An 18,611-nucleotide genomic window follows, 5' to 3' on the forward strand; every position below is an offset into this window, starting at 1 on the left:
CTGGCAAACACACAGTCAGTGTAGTTCAGTGATGGATGGCCTTTCTCTCTTGATTTGTCCTTTAATGTCTCTGGAGTCTCTGCAGAGGAGGATCATGGTCTACATCACGTAAACGGATGATGTCACTGTGCGTGTGAAGATGTTTCTGCCATATGAGGAGGTGAGACAGAAACAACAGGTCACTGAAATCAACGAAACCATCACAATGTCATTCATACGGAAAATGAACGCCGATATTTGGATAATAGTCCTTAATAAACTTGAACCTTTTGCAATTATTTCTATGATCAGTCCAAACATTCTTTCCTTGTGAAAATGTCTCACAGACGCCTCCTTTAGATAATAATTCATATTTAGTATTTATTGTTGTTTCTTCAACAGCTAAACAAATAAAAAAGGAAAAATTCCTTTTACTGATAATATGGAATAGCGTCTCTGAGTCAGACAGACAGGGAGACAGGCAGAGAGACAGACAGACAGACAGTTTGACAGACCCCCAGACAGGGAGAGACAGACAAACAGGGAGACAGGCAGAGAGACAGACAGACAGACAGTTTGACAGACCCCCAGACAGGGAGAGACAGACAAACAGGGAGACAGGCAGAGAGACAGACAGACAGACAGTTTGACAGACCCCCAGACAGGGAGAGACAGACAAACAGGGAGACAGGCAGAGAGACAGACAGAAGACAGTTTGACAGACCCCCAGACAGGGAGAGACAGACAAACAGGGAGACAGGCAGAGAGACAGACAGAAGACAGTTTGACAGACCCCCAGACAGGGAGAGACAGACAAACAGGGAGACAGGCAGAGAGACAGACAGACAGACAGTTTGACAGACCCCCAGACAGGGAGAGACAGACAAACAGGGAGACAGGAACAAAGAGACAGACAGATGGACAGAGATCACTTAAGTCTTCAAAAAGCTTTTGGAGACAGAAGGAAGAGAGTAAACATGTCTGTGATACGTGTACTATGTACTATGTCATACGAATATCTAGTATGTAGCATGTGGTATGTACTATGTACTACGTAGTATCTAGTGTTTATTTAGTTTAGTTTTTACCGTTAATGTATTAATAATGTTAATTCATAAGTACGAATGTTAATAACATAGAAATGATCTTCTTAATATTCTAAGTGTGCAATATTTGTATTTAAATACTGCAGATTTGACTACTTCTACAGCGCCAGTGTATCCGTACAGTGTACTGTAACTGGGTATCCCTGTAGTGAGGTACAAGTACTTTTACTGGAGAAACATACTTCTTTACTGTACTGTAGAAGTGATTATTCATTCTCTGTAAGGAATGCAATGAATGATGGCAGAAGACGTGTGATTGGTCCACTCCCCCCGGGCCTGCCCTATAAGGACTAAAGTGAGGGAGAGAGGGAGGAGGAGGGAGGGAGGGAGGAGGCCGAGGCCATGTTTGGGATGGAGGGATGGGTGGAGGAGGTGCAGGGTTGATAAACTCGGTCGCAGCAACATAGACTCTCACTTCTGTCCTGCCCCCCCCACGTCCCAGCAGGCCCTTCACTACCACGGTAAGACCTCCATCGCCTCCTGCACCACCTCCGGTTTCACCCCTCTTCAACCCTTCTTCACCTCCTCTGCTTCGCGTCTCTTCCATCCTTTTCATCTCTGTCCTCATTCTGTTACTGGCTAAATATCTCTGTATCTATAATATCTCATATCTGTAGGGTAAAGACCTGCATTCCTCTATTGCTTCATCTCTCCTGATCCTCCCGTTTCAGTGCGAAGGTAGAATACGTTCAATTGACTTATCTGTTCCTCAACATCCCAACTCATCTCAACTGGTCTCCGCTCCTCTCAAAGACCTCCTCTGGACCTCATGTTGAGGCTGCTGATGCCAGAAAGCACTCATAGTTTGGCTTTTTGTAGAGCAGAGGTCTCCTTCCTTTTCTGCCGAGCTAAAGTTTGTTTTGTTCTCCAGATGATGTTAAAAGTTGTTTTATGAACCTGAAGCGGAGAGACAAAGCGTTTAAAGTTTCTCCTCCGTGAGCAGCTGACGTTCTAAGATCCGCTCGCTGAGTGTGGAAGGTTTGGATTATTTGAGTGAGGTCTGGTTGGAGGGTGTTGAGGTGCGTTTGATTTTAGTCCCTTGGTGCAGAGTTGAGGCTCTCACGGCCTCCTGTGGATTATCTGCCCTGAGATCTGACTGGCAGACGCTGAGAGGAACCAACCTCATTTCTACAGCTCCATTTCCTCAGGACACAAATACTTTGTAGTACAAATTGAACTTATTCAATATTGAATTTATCCTAAATAAAGATTTCAATATTTCATTTTGAAGTCTAACTTTAATTGGAAAATACCTTTCAGACACATGTTGTGGTCTTCATTATCTCCATCGTCACTTTAAGCGGATGTTGAGTTGAAGATGTCATTGTTTAGTTACCGATTTATTGATCTCTAAATCATTTAAACTCAACAGCGTGTTTCTGTATTTGAGTATTAAATTCCTGAGGGAGAAAGTGAGACAGGAAGTAAGACAGTGTTGAGGGACGGACCAACATGTTGTTGGTTTGACTCCTGGGATTCATTTTCTTTAGATACTGGGATGTATGTATACGTATATAGGTATAAATAAATATATCTATACTTACACATGTACACATGTACATATACCTATATATCTATACACACCACACACACACATATATACTTAAATATGTATATATAACCATGTATATACGTATAAGTACATAGATATGTGTAGATATTTCCTCCTGTATGACTCCTGCTGATAAATATTTGAATCCCAAATTGAATGACTAAATACCTTCACTGTGTCACTGTGATGGACAAACAGAAATAAGAGACAGACGGATGGGAGACGGATGGGAGACGGACAGACAGGCGTGCAGGGAAAGCGAGGCCCTGAGAGAGAGATGGAGAGAAAATACCAGACGCAGTCAGGAATCAGCTTCATGCCCTAATTAGGAAGTTTTCCCAGAGTGCTTTTTGTCCATTCAGTGGAGGATAGTAGTGGTGCACTGTGGGAGGAGGGGGGGGGGGGGGTGATGTCACTGGCGTCACGTGAAAACCTCACAACTCCAATTTTGGTGATTTGGAGCATCAGAAGGTATTTTGTGTTCTTCTGCAGGAGTTTGGTGCTTTTGACATTCTTCTTTCACACTGATCAGTCTGCTGTACTCTGGTCTTTACTGGTACTGCAGCATGACGAGCAGTAGTACTACTACAGCAAATATTCTGGTACAAGCAAATATACAGGTATATATATATATATCAATATTTGTTACTGGATTAATTACATGTAAAGTAACTGGAGCTGTGTAATATATGTAGTGAAGTATAAAGTAAAATAGTAATTGTAAACGTCATGACATTATCTCCGTGTTTGTACCCATCACTGAAAAGTGACAATATAATAAGCCAATAACCAGCAACTAGTAACCAGTATCCAGCAACAACTAACAAATAACCAGTAACCAGTCCTATATAACTAGTAGTGAGCAGCCACCAAATAATAACCAGTATCTAACAATAAATAACCAATATCCAGTAACCCTCAACCATCAATGAGTAACAAATAACATATAACCAGCAGTCAGTAACCAGCAGCTAGCAGCAGCCTCTAACCATTTAACCCTCTCTACCCAGTCGGATCCGCCATGTGTGACGATGAGGAGAGCACCGCTCTGGTCTGTGATAATGGTTCTGGTCTCTGTAAGGCCGGCTTCGCTGGAGACGACGCCCCCAGAGCCGTCTTCCCCTCCATCGTGGGCCGGCCCCGCCACCAGGTGACCTACACCCGCTAAGGCTAATGCTAATGCTATCACCAGAGAGTGGACAATGATGGGTTTATCTGTGAGGCCTGTGGACGACTCCAAGAAACACATTGAAGTAGCCATGTCTCTCCCTTCCCTGCATGTAATGTCTCCCCCTGTCTGTCTCCACCCTGCCTGTCTCTCAGGGAGTGATGGTGGGTATGGGACAGAAGGACAGCTACGTAGGAGACGAGGCTCAGAGTAAGAGAGGAATCCTGACTCTGAAATATCCCATCGAACACGGAATCATCACCAACTGGGACGACATGGAGAAGGTCTCTACTGTCCACTTATCGATACGAAAGCACTGATGCACATGTACTGTTGATCCCGATCAATACCTCTGACCATGTGATCGCTCTGATCAGATCTGGCATCACTCGTTCTACAACGAGTTGCGAGTGGCTCCAGAGGAACATCCCACCCTCCTGACTGAAGCTCCTCTGAACCCCAAAGCCAACCGGGAGAAGATGACCCAGGTACTACTGATACCCCTAGTGATACTACTAATACTACACAAACATATACTGAATTACAACACACCCCTCCTCCTGAAGCTGACAGCAACTGTAACGATATTAATACCAATAATGTAAATAATAAGAATAATAATTCTACTAATAAAAACAATCGTGTACATCATAATATCATGAATTATCATATTAATACATACACGTGTAACAATAACGACAATGTGTTTGTTCAGATCATGTTCGAGACCTTTAATGTCCCGGCCATGTACGTGGCCATCCAGGCCGTCCTGTCTCTGTACGCCTCCGGACGCACCACAGGTTGGACCACACTCTTCTTCCTGATGACCTCATCAGTGTGACATCACATGCTGCTAGAAACACACTGACCTGTCTGTCTCTCTCTGGCCGTCTGTCTGTCCAGGCATCGTGCTGGACTCTGGGGACGGTGTGACCCACAACGTTCCGATCTACGAGGGTTACGCCCTCCCCCACGCCATCATGCGTTTGGACCTGGCAGGTCGCGACCTCACCGACTACCTCATGAAGATCCTGACGGAGCGCGGCTACAGCTTCGTCACCACGGGTACGTTACTACTGGTCTGGCTGGTCTGTGTCTCCATAGTAACGCATCTGACCCGCTGTCGCTGTCTTTGCAGCGGAGAGGGAGATTGTCCGGGACATCAAGGAGAAGCTGTGCTACGTGGCTCTGGACTTCGAGAACGAGATGGGAACGGCTGCAACTTCGTCGTCTCTGGAGAAGAGCTACGAGCTGCCGGATGGACAGGTCATCACCATCGGCAACGAGAGGTTCCGCTGCCCAGAGACACTGTTCCAGCCCTCTTTCATCGGTCCGTCTATCTGTCCACCTGTCTGTCTGTTTCTCTGTCTGTCCACCTGTCTCACCTCCCCATGGTCTTGCAGGCATGGAGTCGGCAGGCATCCATGAGACGACCTACAACAGCATCATGAAGTGTGACATCGACATTCGTAAAGACCTTTACGCCAACAATGTTCTCTCCGGAGGAACCACCATGTACCCCGGCATCGCCGACCGCATGCAGAAGGAGATCACGGCTCTGGCCCCCAGCACCATGAAGATCAAGGTGAGACACGCACACCTCTCAGATCCAGCGGGCCAGTCCAGAGGGTCTAAAGCTTGTTCCTGTCCCGTAGATCATTGCTCCGCCGGAGAGGAAGTACTCGGTATGGATCGGCGGCTCCATCCTGGCCTCCCTCTCCACCTTCCAGCAGATGTGGATCAGCAAGCAGGAGTACGACGAGGCCGGACCCTCCATTGTCCACCGCAAGTGCTTCTAGAGAGGTCCACCAAGCACCCCCCCATCTTATCCCACCCCTCCCGGGCAACAGGTCCAAGATCAGAGCCCTCAAACATCCGGGCAGGAGGACGGCGATTTTTCATAATTAGGAAAATGCAAAAAAAAAAAATGATTATGACTTCGCTAAAGGAAAGGGATGTCATCTTTACCTGCAGTTTCAGCTCAAACATCCTCCTCCTGTGCTCACTGTAAAACTGTGAATGTGCTGCTTGACCTCACCTTGCTCAGCCCGTGGCCCCGCCCCCTTCCATGTTTGTTGTCAAAAAGAGTGTTTTTATTTGTCATGAATTAAGCTTGAATGTCTTCCATCGCTATACAGCACATTCACGGTGTAATGATGATGTCACGGCTGGGGAACAGGAGGCGTGGCTCCTGAACATGGTGTTGTCTGTAGAGAAGTGAAGTGTGTGATGTGACGTCAACAACATGGAAGTGACAGACGATTGAAGAAAATAAAGAGCTCTCATTTTACTTTCAGATTGGTTCTTTTTATTTACTCAAATACAAAGTGTTCTTCGGACACGTCAACTACTACGACAACTTCTTCAAAGATCTCCTCCATCTCTATCCTTCAACCCTCACAACTATATTCATCACTAAACTTCATCCACCACTTCTTTCATCTGAAGGAAATCAGGAAGTTTTAAGAGACAAAAAAAGACTTTAATAAAATCATATATATGGTCTGAAAACTCAGCAGCAAGCAATGTTTTATTAGCAAAAACAAGTCAGTTTATAAAAACAGTAAAACAAACTGACACATACACCGTTCAGTTTCCTCATCATGGCGCCTCCTGTCTGTCACCTGAGGTCCAGCAGGCTGATCTTTGAGTCCTTCAAAACCACGTGTTTGCACACCTGAGAGGACAACAGAGAGACAACGTTCAAATCCTTAAAGGAACAGTCCAACATTTAAAGGGGCGTTTACGGACTAAAATGAGCGTGGGGCGTTCAAAGACTAAAACAGGTGTGGGGCGTTCAGACAGAGTTGTCCCAGGCTGTGATTGGCCGAGGTCTGGGGGTGTTGTGTCTCTGGTCCAATTACAGAAGAGGCTTCTCACACTGAAGAGAGGAGGCTCCTTGGAGTGAGGATGGAAACCTTTCAGTCTGCAGACAGAAACCTCCGACATTCCGGAACCGGTTAACCTGAACACACCAGCACTAGAGGGGAGGGGGGGTCAAAGGTTAGAGGTCCCCCTAATGCAGATTGATTGGTCTGTTAGTGATTGAAATAGCTATAGCAAATATTAACCCACTTAAATAAACTATTTACTGAGATTAAAGAACTAATCTTCACGCATGTGTGTGTGTGTGTGTGTGTGTGTACCTACTCGTTGTGTTTAGGAGCACACACGATGGCGATGGCCTCAGGGAGCATCAGCTGATAAGAGCAGTGAGTGTGAAGGTCAACGCTGGAGAGGAAGGCCGTCTGAGTCGGATGAGTCTGAACAGTTCAGATGTCAAAGGTCACCGAACAACACAGACAACAGTGAGGACACGGCTCCAAATTTCCTCTGAGGACACCGACCACTACTGCAGCACAGGGTAGGACATGTCCCCCCTCCTCTGCTGCTTAATCACTGGCACTGTTGCCATGGTGATTTTGGATCATACAAACGTTATGTTTCTCTGTGTGACTAATGGTTTATACTATGCTATGGGGACCCCTGACACACACACACACACACACACACACACACACACACACACTATGTTATCTGGTAAGAATACATAACAACACAGGCATGTTATGTTCTGTGATTTGTGATAAGTTAAGTCACCTTTTAAGGTTAAAATAAATGCCACACAGGGTTCCCTTCGTTAAAAGTTGTCAGGCTTTCAATGTCGGTTACTCAGTTGTCATGGAGATGAGAGTCCATCTGCATCTCCATGACAACTGAGAAGAAGTCTGCTAATCAAGACAGTTTAGTCAGCTGCTCAGTCTGAAGACCAGGGTGGAATGACAGAGCAGCTAGCCATCTAGCATGTGTTTAATGTGTCTTTAGCGTGTGTTTAATATGTATTAGCGTGTGTTTAAACCTGTTCATCCCTGTGTTTAAAGCTTCCCCCAATAGGGTCCAAACTGGAGCAAAATCCAACTACTAATATTGTACTCGTCACAAACAAAACTTTGCACCCCTTTTAGCGGTTACAATCCCCATTCATTTGTTAGTATTACAAGCGTGTTTTAAGTGTCTTTAACGTGTGTTAAACATGTCTTTAGCGTGTGTCGTGGAGCATAAGGAGTCCTACATGTATCCAGCCCAGCGTCAGCAGGCTCTGTTGGTCCTGGAAACTGAACAGTTCCTCCACGTTCTCCATGTCGCAGAAATCCGGACCTGCCGACTGTTTGGGGACGACGACGTGAGTCAACATGAACTCGTTGTGGGTCTGAGGGAGAGACGGCGGCCTTGGTGAGGAGCTCAGGTGAGATGGATTACCTGTAAAGAACACAAGCCGCCTCACCAGTCGTCCACAGAGGACTCCACAGGTTTCTATCCCTCTGGCCGTGTTGGAGTCGGCCAGCAGTAGAAAACGATACGTCAGATTGCTGGGAATCACCACCCGCCTCAGGCCCTCCACCCTCTGAGCTACACACACACACACACACACACACACACACACACACACACACATCATCATCATGTATCTGACGCTTTTATCCAAAGCGACTTACAATAAGAACATTTCAACCATAAGGACACAAACTCAGAAGAACAAGAAACAAGAAAGTGCAATTTGATCAAATAAGCCGATGTACAACTTGCTGTAGATAAGAACCATTATAAGTCCAATGTAAGTGCTCCAGTTAGTTAGTGTGTTAGTGGAGGTAGAGTCTGAAGAGGTGTGTCTATAGTCTGAAGATGTGAAGGCTCTCTGTGGTCCTGATGTCTTCAGAGACCTCCTTCCACCATTTAGGAGCAGGACAGCAAAGAGACACACACACACACACACACACACACACACACACACACACACACACAGGTTACTCACTGTGTACGCCGGCCAACGTGGCAGCTGGGTGGCTGATGGACACTGGCAGTCTCATACTGTTGAGGTCCGCCCCCTGAGATTGTTCGCGGTCTCTGATTGGCTGCCGGGAAAGACAATAGCCATCCATCACCTCAGGCCCTTTGATATCGACCTGAAGGACGAGTAGGTCAGAAATACTACGAGTACCATTGATACGTGGCCTTAGTACCACAGGGTTGTGTAATCCATTACCTTACGCTGCTCCTCCTCCGCTTTCCTATTGGCCAGATCCTGACGCCTCAGCTGGTCCTCGAAGTAGCGGAACTGCTCAGATTCGATCTGCATGCGTCGCAGGGCGGCGACACGCTGCCGCTCCTCTTCCAATAGCAGGCAGCGCCTCCTGTCCTCGCTCAATAAGGACAGACGCTGCATCTGCTGACTGCTTATGTCCACCTCCACCGACGCCTGGCTCTGAGGACACAGGAAGTCACATGCCAGAAATAGACAGAAATAAACGCTTCAAACAAACATTCAATCAGATTTAGGTTCAAGTACTATGCAATCTGATTGGACGACATCCTACCTGGGCTCTAAGGTACTCCGTGTGTTCCCTGCTGTATTTCTCCTGAAGACGTTTCTTCAAATCGTCTTTACGAGGAAATGCCACTTCTTGAAGTTTCTATTGAGAAATAAGAAGGAACATAAATACAGATAATTATGGTGTTAATAGCATTGGTCCTGCTACTAGACAGCAAGTAAATGACCAGATGTAAAGGTCTGTGGACTAGATGTAAAGGTCTATGGACTAGATGTAAAGGTAGGTGGAGTAGATGTAAAGGTCAGTGGACTAGATGTAAAGGTATGTGGACTAGATGTAAAGGTCTGTGGCCTAGATGTAAAGGTCTGTGGCCTAGATGTAAAGGTCTATGGACTAGATGTAAAGGTATGTGGAGTAGATGTAAAGGTCAATGGACTAGATGTAAAGGCCTATGGACTAGATGTAAAGGCCTGTGGACTAGATGTAAAGGTCTGTGGACTAGATGTAAAGGTATGTGGAGTAGATGTAAAGGTATGTGGACTAGATGTAAAGGTCAATGTACTAGATGTAAAGGCCTATGGACTAGATGTAAAGGTCTGTGGACTAGATGTAAAGGTCTGTGGAGTAGATGTAAAGGTCAATGGACTAGATGTAAAGGTATGTGGAGTAGATGTAAAGGTATGTGGACTAGATGTAAAGGTCAATGTACCAGATGTAAAGGCCTGTGGACTAGATGTAAAGGTATGTGGAGTAGATGTAAAGGTCTGTGGAGTAGATGTAAAGGTCAATGGACTAGATGTAAAGGCCTGTGGACTAGATGTAAAGGCCTATGGACTAGATGTAAAGGTCTGTGGACTAGATGTAAAGGTATGTGGAGTAGATGTAAAGATATGTGGACTAGATGTAAAGGTCAATGTACTAGATGTAAAGGCCTATGGACTAGATGTAAAGGTCTGTGGACTAGATGTAAAGGTCTGTGGAGTAGATGTAAAGGTCAATGGACTAGATGTAAAGGTATGTGGAGTAGATGTAAAGGTATGTGGACTAGATGTAAAGGTCAATGTACCAGATGTAAAGGCCTGTGGACTAGATGTAAAGGTATGTGGAGTAGATGTAAAGGTCTGTGGAGTAGATGTAAAGGTCAATGGACTAGATGTAAAGGCCTGTGGACTAGATGTAAAGGTAGGTGGAGTAGATGTAAAGGTCAGTGGACTAGATGTAAAGGTATGTGGACTAGATGTAAAGGTCTGTGGCCTAGATGTAAAGGTCTGTGGCCTAGATGTAAAGGTCTGTGGACTAGATGTAAATGTCTATGGACTAGATGTAAAGGTATGTGGAGTAGATGTAAAGGTCAATGGACTAGATGTAAAGGCCTATGGACTAGATGTAAAGGCCTATGGACTAGATGTAAAGGTCTGTGGACTAGATGTAAAGGTATGTGGAGTAGATGTAAAGGTATGTGGACTAGATGTAAAGGTCAATGTACTAGATGTAAAGGCCTATGGACTAGATGTAAAGGTCTGTGGACTAGATGTAAAGGTCTGTGGAGTAGATGTAAAGGTCAATGGACTAGATGTAAAGGTATGTGGAGTAGATGTAAAGGTATGTGGACTAGATGTAAAGGTCAATGTACCAGATGTAAAGGCCTGTGGACTAGATGTAAATGTATGTGGAGTAGATGTAAAGGTCTGTGGAGTAGATGTAAAGGTCAATGGACTAGATGTAAAGGCCTGTGGACTAGATGTAAAGGCCTATGGACTAGATGTAAAGGTCTGTGGACTAGATGTAAAGGTATGTGGAGTAGATGTAAAGATATGTGGACTAGATGTAAAGGTCAATGTACTAGATGTAAAGGCCTATGGACTAGATGTAAAGGTCTGTGGACTAGATGTAAAGGTCTGTGGAGTAGATGTAAAGGTCAATGGACTAGATGTAAAGGTATGTGGAGTAGATGTAAAGGTATGTGGACTAGATGTAAAGGTCAATGTACCAGATGTAAAGGCCTGTGGACTAGATGTAAAGGTATGTGGAGTAGATGTAAAGGTCTGTGGAGTAGATGTAAAGGTCAATGGACTAGATGTAAAGGCCTGTGGACTAGATGTAAAGGTATGTGGAGTAGATGTAAAGGTCAATGGACTAGATGTAAAGGCCTGTGGACTAGATGCAAAGACCAATGGACTAGATGTAAAGGTATGTGGACTAGATGTAAAGGTCAATGTACTAGATGTAAAGACCTATGGACTAGATGTAAAGGTCTGTGGACTAGATGTAAAGGTCAATGTACCAGATGTAAAGGCCTGTGGACTAGATGTAAAGGTCTGTGGAGTAGATGTAAAGGTCAATGGACTAGATGTAAAGGTATGTGGACTAGATGTAAAGGTATGTGGACTAGATGTAAAGGTCAATGTACCAGATGTAAAGGCCTGTGGACTAGATGTAAAGGTATGTGGAGTAGATGTAAAGGTCAATGGACTAGATGTAAAGGTATGTGGACTAGATGTAAAGGTATGTGGACTAGATGTAAAGGTCAATGTACCAGATGTAAAGGCCTGTGGACTAGATGTAAAGGTATGTGGAGTAGATGTAAAGGTCAATGGACTAGATGTAAAGGCCTGTGGACTAGAGACTAGGAGAGGTCCAGGGACTATTAATAATCAATTCTATTAGTAGTATGACCTTCATGATGAGCTGCTTCTCTGGCAGGCTGCAGTGCTGGTAGTCTCTGTGAGCAGGAAGCTTCTCTACGAACAGACTGAGCACACATGCCTTAAGTCAATAAATGAAACAACAATAATTCAGTATAAATGAAATAAATTAAGAAATAAATGAAAAAGAAGAAATAAATGCAAAATGAATAAATGGATGAAGGTTTCACGTGATGAACTTTGTGTAGAGCACATAGGCGTTCTCCAGGCTACCCTCCTCCAGGTAGACCGCCGCCATGCGCTCCATCTCCACCCCGGAGCGGAAGTAGCGCCTGGGGGCGATGTCCTCCTGCACCTCCACGCGGCCTCCCATCTTCGCCAGTGCACGCACCCGCTCCGCCGCCGCGAGCGACACGTCGGTGTAGTCAGGCTCGGCCGCCAGCTTCTTCTGCAAAAAGTCCATTGGGTCACCGTCTAACAAACACTGGACCGCATTGCTTAGCAACAATAAACAACAATAAGGAGAACGGACAATAAAAGCATGAAAGGACTATCTGGAAAATATGTACAGTATATTTCTAATCAAATGAAGAATTCTTCATTCAAATAAGAGTATTTATACATTGTATGTAAGTTTCAAATGCCTGCGCCCCCTACAGGCGCGAGTTATAGTTAAGATAAGGAACTTCTCATCAAACCTCACGCTGTCACGATAACTACTTTTTATTGTGCGATATATTGCTGTAAGATGAATTGCTATAAAGGCTATTATTGTAATAGAAACAGTCAAAGTTACACTCACTAGCGTATTTAAGCAGAAGCCTTGTTCCATGGTGTGTGTGTGTGTGTCACAGGATCTGATTGACCCGCTGCCGACTCGTGCATCTGCCAACTCCCATGATGCTTCACTGCAGGGGAGACAAACAAAGAGGACTTCAACAAGCAATTTGAGCCTTGAAAAGAGGTTTGGGTAAAATGTTCCTTTAAGAACTTCCTGCGAGGAACAGTTAGCACGACGGCTAAAGCTAACTGTCACACGCTTGTCCTTCGGTTTGGTCCATGGTTACCACGACAACCTGTTACCAGTGAGTCATTCACTTTAAAGAGGAGAAGAGGAGGAGGAGGCAAAGACAAGAAGACCTCGCTCTGATTTGTCATCAACGCCATTGGCTGCTCGCCACCTGGAGGACATCGTTGTGGTATCGGAGACCGCGACAACAGAAGGGAGTTGCTTGTGTCTGATTAATGAGTCTGATTCTTTAGAGGGGTCCACAGAGACCAGGTCCTAGTAGTGAAACATGTCTTTCCTGTCTTTGTCTCACATAGTCAGTCTGATGACAACACGATCCTGTAGATACTCGCTCTACAACATCAGGAGAACACGTCCTCTTCTCACTCAGAAGGTACTGATTCAGGCTCTTGTCGTCTCCCTCCTGGACTACTGTAACTCTCTCCTGCAGGTCTCCTGCTACCACCATTCAGCCTCTGCAGCTCATCCAGAATGCAGCAGCTCCACTGGTCTTTAACCTTCCTAAGTTCTCCCACACTCCTCCGCTCTCTTCACTGGTACCGGTGGCTCATCCAGTTCTAAACACTGGTGCTCACGTACCGTGCTGTGAATGGATGGGGTCCAGCTTACATCCAGGACCTGGTCCAACCCGACATCCCAACCCGCACTCTCCGCTCTGCATGTGATAAACTGCTTGTTCCTCCTCACTGAGAGCAAAACACTCGACTAGATCTCCACTCTTTGCTGTCCTGCTCCTAAATGGTGGAAGGAGGTCTCTGAAGACATCAGGACCACAGAGAGCCTTCACATCTTCCACCGCAAACTAAAGACACACCTCTTCAGACTCTACCTCCACTAAAGACTAACAAATTGTAGCACTTAAATTGTACTTGTAACGTCATCTATAGCAAATTGTAAATTGGCTTATTTGAGGAAATTGCACTTTCTTGTTTCTTGTTCTCCTGAGTTTGTACCCTATGGTTGAATGCACTTATTGTACGTCGCTTTGGATAAAAGCGTCCGCTAAATGACATGTAATGTAATGATGAGATCTACTGGGTTCTCTCCTTAGTTTCTGTTGACTCAGCTTCACGTGGGGGGGGGGGGGCTCACCTCTGCCCAGGTGTGCTACAATGTTCAGAAAGGTTAACCTTGGTCCTAGTGCCCCTCAAATTCAGCCCCTTCTTCTTCCCTCTACTGATCATATATTCTAGCAAATTATCAATGTATTAGTACAAAGTGAATTACTTTTATTGCATTAAAAGGATCAATGTACTTACTCCAGCTGGTTGTTTTATTAAATATTGATCCTGTTAACGTCTCAAATAAGGACCACGAACAATAGAAATGGTATAATGTTGAATCTGGGACAAAAATAAGACGTTCACGTGACTGTAGGGAGCGCTCACCCCAACGTTTAAATCAATACAGAACACTACTGATCAATACAGAAACCTACTGATCAATAGAGAGAACTACTGATCAATAGAGAGAACTACTGATCAATACAGAGCCGTGTTGATCAGCAGTGCCTGAGCAGGAAGTGGTTGAGCTCGCTGCCGGCTGTCACTCAAACATCCTGCTCATCCACATTCAGCTGCTGACCTTTGACCTCGTCTCTTCTTAATCCATAACGACGCATTCAAAGATTTTACGAGGATTGAATTCGATAATTGGTACAATTTTAAATTGGTTTAAACACTGAAATATTTTTGTTAATGACTAGTGAAAATGAATCTAATCACTTCTGGAATTATTTATATAGCAGATTTAATGTATATTTCATCAATTATTTGATGACTTCATGACGATTAGTGAGTAAACGAATGAATAAATGAATAAAGTTAATAAACGTTTCTTAATGAAATATTCAAACCAACGTCGAGTTTTATTTTACTTTAACACAGGATGTGATTTAACTTACTTTTCAAAATAAGACACATATTTAGTTAGTATTGCTAGTTATTGATCTCAATACTATGTAAAAGAAGCTTCTCGATCATCGACCTGTTTGTTTTCTCCCGTGATGCATTCAGGGTATTGATCGGATGGCTATTGATAAGGAAACCAGTGAAAACGACAGAAACCTCTGCAGGATTTACCGCTCTGTTGTCGGTTTCGTGTCCACGAGCCGTCGGCATCCCGCTGTCACGTGTGGAGCCGGAAGGCAGGAGACGCGGATCACACCGGCTCCGTTCTCACCGGTAGGCGGGACCCGGTTTGGGTATCAAGGGTCCCGGTTCGGGAGGAAGCTCCGGTAGCTGCTTCAAACACCGACTGACGACGGACACGGCGAAGCGCAAAGATCATCTCTGCGCATGCGCACCAACGCATCTCTTAGGCAGAGGGGGCCAGAACGTAAACAGCGTTTCCGGACAAAAAGATAAATGTATTAATAAATTAATAATGACAATATCTCATTCATTTAATGTTTTTGTATTATTTAATTACTCTAAATGAAACCCTAGAGCAGTGGTTGTCACCATTTTTCCTCCCTAAGCAGTGTGTGAAATATTATGAACAAACTAAAGACGCGGTTCTTAAATTAGACCAATTAATAAAATGCATTTAGTTAAGTATACAGCTAATACGGTATAATATGGTAATCTGTAACTTTGAAACTGTATTCAATGTAATCAACCAAAGTGCATGCACGTAATACTTATACCACCACTTATATTGACCGAGAGACATTCGAAATCCGAGTTACATTGAACGCACCATCCGGTGTACCGTCTGTTGCACCAGCATATTCCTTAAAAACCAAATAACTAATAAATCAACATGAACGCTCCAGGAGACTTGTGATGTCCAGGGGCGCGGACACGGCCTTTCACACGTTACTGACCTGTATGAATGTCTGAGGCTCCAAGTGTTCAGGGACCAGGAGACACTATGAAGTACTCAATGTACTCAAAGTACTCTGGCCTGTGGGTTGCAGAGACCTCTTTATCTTCAGCACAACACATTGTTGTTTATTGAATACTTTTCAATCAAAGATGTCCTTTGTCCGTCTGGAGTTTCATTATTTTTGAACACATTTTTTGTTGAATAAAGAATAGGTAATACACGGCGCTGTGCCATCAGACTGAGATTTCTTAAACTGTTAACACTGAAACAACACGTTTTGGGTGGGTTGCTCCTCGTGGACGTGTTTTTAGCAGCACTTCTGCTACTTCAACCACGACTCCTTTGTTTCCAGCTTTCAAGACAGCAGTGATTGACAGGTGATGTGCCATGTGGGGTCAAAGCATCCTGGTGTACTGAATACAACAATCGGTTTATGAACTTACATTTATTGAATATTTATGAAATAACTATTTTTAAAAGGATTTTTGAATTGATGCTAATTTTTAATTAATCCAATAAAAATGGGAACCACTGCAGAGTCACTCCCTGATACTTTACACGACAACATCTATTTTCCAGCTTTTGTTTATCTCAGTTGGGTTTCACTTAAAAGAAACAGATAAATAGAGAAGCTTCAAACTATTGCACAATTGTTCAGAAGGTTTAACTTCCTCTGAGTTCCTTACATGTCAAACCTGTTTGTAACAGGTCTCTTTTTAGCTGTGACAAACTTCTGGCTTCCTGCAGCGTGTTTCTGCTTGTTTGAGACCAAGTAGGCGGAAGTTTAAACATTGAACATGACAAAATAAAAGTCAATCATTTTATTTTCCTGATGAAACTAAAGAGGGAGAGCCTGTTGAATTCCTCACTCAGCTTTATTCTGAAGTCTTCCTCCTTGTGTGGACGTCCAGGTGTCTTCTTCCCGTCGGTGAGTGTGTGGACGTCCAGGTGTCTTCTTCCCGTCGGTGAGTGTGTGGACGTCCAGGTGTCTTCCTCGTGGCGGTCATGGGGCTCGTGTACTCAGAGGTAAAAAACACATCTCTCTATTGTTGCTGTTTTCATCTTTAATCTTCAAATTCAATTATTTTCATTTCCTGTTTTCCTCCTTTTTCACTTCCGGTGTGTGTTGAAGTTTAGCTTCAGTTGAGACTCCTATAATTTTAACCGGTGACACTACGAGTAGAAGTACATCCGCATTAAAAAAAGTACTTCAAGTATCCAAAGTACTCTTTCTATGGATGACTATGTAATTATTGTTGATGCATGAGTTCATTTAATGCCTGTTATGACATCATCGTGTATGAGTTTATTACTTTAAACAGCGTTTAGAAACTATTGTGAACCTCATAATGTGTACGTCATCGTCACAGATCTATCGATCGATGTCTAATCCGTCTCAGCTGATGTTCCACTGAACAATGTGGTTTTATAACACGCTCCTCCTCCTCAGCCGGCCTGTCAGGCGGCCTATGACGGAGACGTCCATCACCTCTATCGCCTCCTCAGAGAAGATGCCAACCAGCTCAATGTCCAGGACCGGCACAACGGGGACACACCCCTGATCGCGGCCTGTCGCCGTGGTAACCTCAGGGTGGTCCGGTACCTGCTGGACAATGGGGCGGACGTTCACCTGCCTAATGAGGTGCGCAGGGCTGATGATGTCATCATGACACGACCCCAGCAGACTATAACGTTAAGTGTCTCTGTGTCTCAGAAACAGAGGACATCTCTTCACTACTTGTCCAAGAGAAGCTTCTCTCTGCTGGATTATCTGCTGATCTCCATTCTGATGCCCATCCTGCTGCTGGGCTACTTCCTCATGGTACGCATAACCTTACACATACTGTGTGTACGTACAAATGTAACCTTACACATACTGTGTGTACGTACAAATATAACCTTACACATACTGTGTGTACGTACAAATATAACCTTACACATACTGTATGTACGTACAAATATAACCTTACACATACTGTGTGTACGTACAAATGTAACCTTACACATACTGTGTGTACGTACAAATGTAACCTTACACATACTGTGTGTACGTACAAATGTAACCTTACACATACTGTGTGTACGTACAAATATAACCTTACACATACTGTATGTACGTACAAATGTAACCTTACACATACTGTATGTACGTACAAATATAACCTTACACATACTGTATGTACGTACAAATATAACCTTACACATACTGTATGTACGTACAAATATAACCTTACACATACTGTGTGTACGTACAAATATAACCTTACACATACTGTGTGTACGTACAAATATAACCTTACACATACTGTGTGTACGTACAAATGTAACCTTACACATACTGTATGTACGTACAAATATAACCTTACACATACTGTGTGTACGTACAAATATAACCTTACACATACTGTGTGTACGTACAAATGTAACCTTACACATACTGTATGTACGTACAAATATAACCTTACACATACTGTATGTACGTACAAATATAACCTTACACATACTGTGTGTACGTACAAATGTAACCTTACACATACTGTATGTACGTACAAATGTAACCTTACACATACTGTATGTACGTACAAATATAACCTTACACATACTGTATGTACGTACAAATATAACCTTACACATACTGTGTGTACGTACAAATATAACCTTACACATACTGTATGTACGTACAAATATAACCTTACACATACTGTATGTACGTACAAATATAACCTTACACATACTGTATGTACGTACAAATATAACCTTACACATACTGTATGTACGTACAAATATAACCTTACACATACTGTATGTACGTACAAATATAACCTTACGCATACTGTATGTACGTACAAATGTAACCTTACACATACTGTGTGTACGTACAAATATAACCTTACGCATACTGTGTGTACGTACAAATATAACCTTACACATACTGTATGTACGTACAAATATAACCTTACGCATACTGTGTA

The 18,611-nt window shown here is 43.8% G+C and overlaps 3 protein-coding genes across 10 annotated transcripts in view; 2 read left to right on the forward strand and 1 right to left on the reverse strand.

Annotated features, from left to right (window-relative positions):
• Positions 1-1,416: 1,416 nt before the first annotated feature.
• Positions 1,417-6,101, forward strand: acta2 (actin alpha 2, smooth muscle). Of its 2 annotated transcripts, XM_078102732.1 has the most exons (10): positions 1,428-1,546; positions 3,130-3,257; positions 3,648-3,787; positions 3,961-4,089; positions 4,183-4,293; positions 4,521-4,605; positions 4,709-4,870; positions 4,944-5,135; positions 5,209-5,390; positions 5,461-6,101. In XM_078102732.1, exons 3-10 carry the CDS (start codon positions 3,659-3,661, stop codon positions 5,602-5,604), a joined length of 1,134 nt encoding a protein of 377 aa, XP_077958858.1. In that variant the 5' UTR covers positions 1,428-1,546; positions 3,130-3,257; positions 3,648-3,658; the 3' UTR covers positions 5,605-6,101. The 2 variants fall into 2 exon arrangements, with proteins under 2 accessions (XP_077958859.1, XP_077958858.1); XM_078102733.1 differs by lacking the exon at positions 3,130-3,257 and having other exon boundaries at positions 1,417-1,546.
• On the reverse strand, positions 6,091-15,894 carry stambpl1 (STAM binding protein-like 1). Of its 7 annotated transcripts, none has more exons than XM_078102728.1 (13): positions 15,638-15,894; positions 14,892-15,125; positions 12,583-12,688; positions 12,011-12,228; positions 11,812-11,887; positions 9,181-9,276; positions 8,850-9,068; positions 8,619-8,769; positions 8,091-8,215; positions 7,878-8,015; positions 6,956-7,068; positions 6,686-6,785; positions 6,091-6,482 (listed from the first exon to the last, which is right to left on the reverse strand). In XM_078102728.1, exons 3-13 carry the CDS (start codon positions 12,610-12,612, stop codon positions 6,426-6,428), a joined length of 1,323 nt encoding a protein of 440 aa, XP_077958854.1. In that variant the 5' UTR covers positions 12,613-12,688; positions 14,892-15,125; positions 15,638-15,894; the 3' UTR covers positions 6,091-6,425. The 7 variants fall into 7 exon arrangements, with proteins under 7 accessions (XP_077958854.1, XP_077958851.1, XP_077958855.1 ...); XM_078102725.1 differs by having other exon boundaries at positions 6,670-6,785; XM_078102729.1 differs by lacking the exon at positions 15,638-15,894 and having other exon boundaries at positions 8,619-8,718; positions 14,892-15,591.
• A 498-nt stretch (positions 15,895-16,392) lies between these two features.
• The window catches only part of ankrd22 (ankyrin repeat domain 22), a 3,739-nt gene continuing 1,520 nt past the window's right edge, over positions 16,393-18,611 (forward strand). The window contains 3 exon segments of the mRNA XM_040177310.2: positions 16,393-16,665; positions 17,090-17,281; positions 17,354-17,461. Of these exon segments, the coding sequence (XP_040033244.2) occupies positions 16,645-16,665; positions 17,090-17,281; positions 17,354-17,461 (321 nt within the window). The 5' untranslated portion in view covers positions 16,393-16,644.

This window comes from Gasterosteus aculeatus, chromosome 5, assembly GCF_964276395.1.
Source record: "Gasterosteus aculeatus chromosome 5, fGasAcu3.hap1.1, whole genome shotgun sequence".
Taxonomy (NCBI): Eukaryota; Metazoa; Chordata; class Actinopteri; order Perciformes; family Gasterosteidae; genus Gasterosteus; species Gasterosteus aculeatus.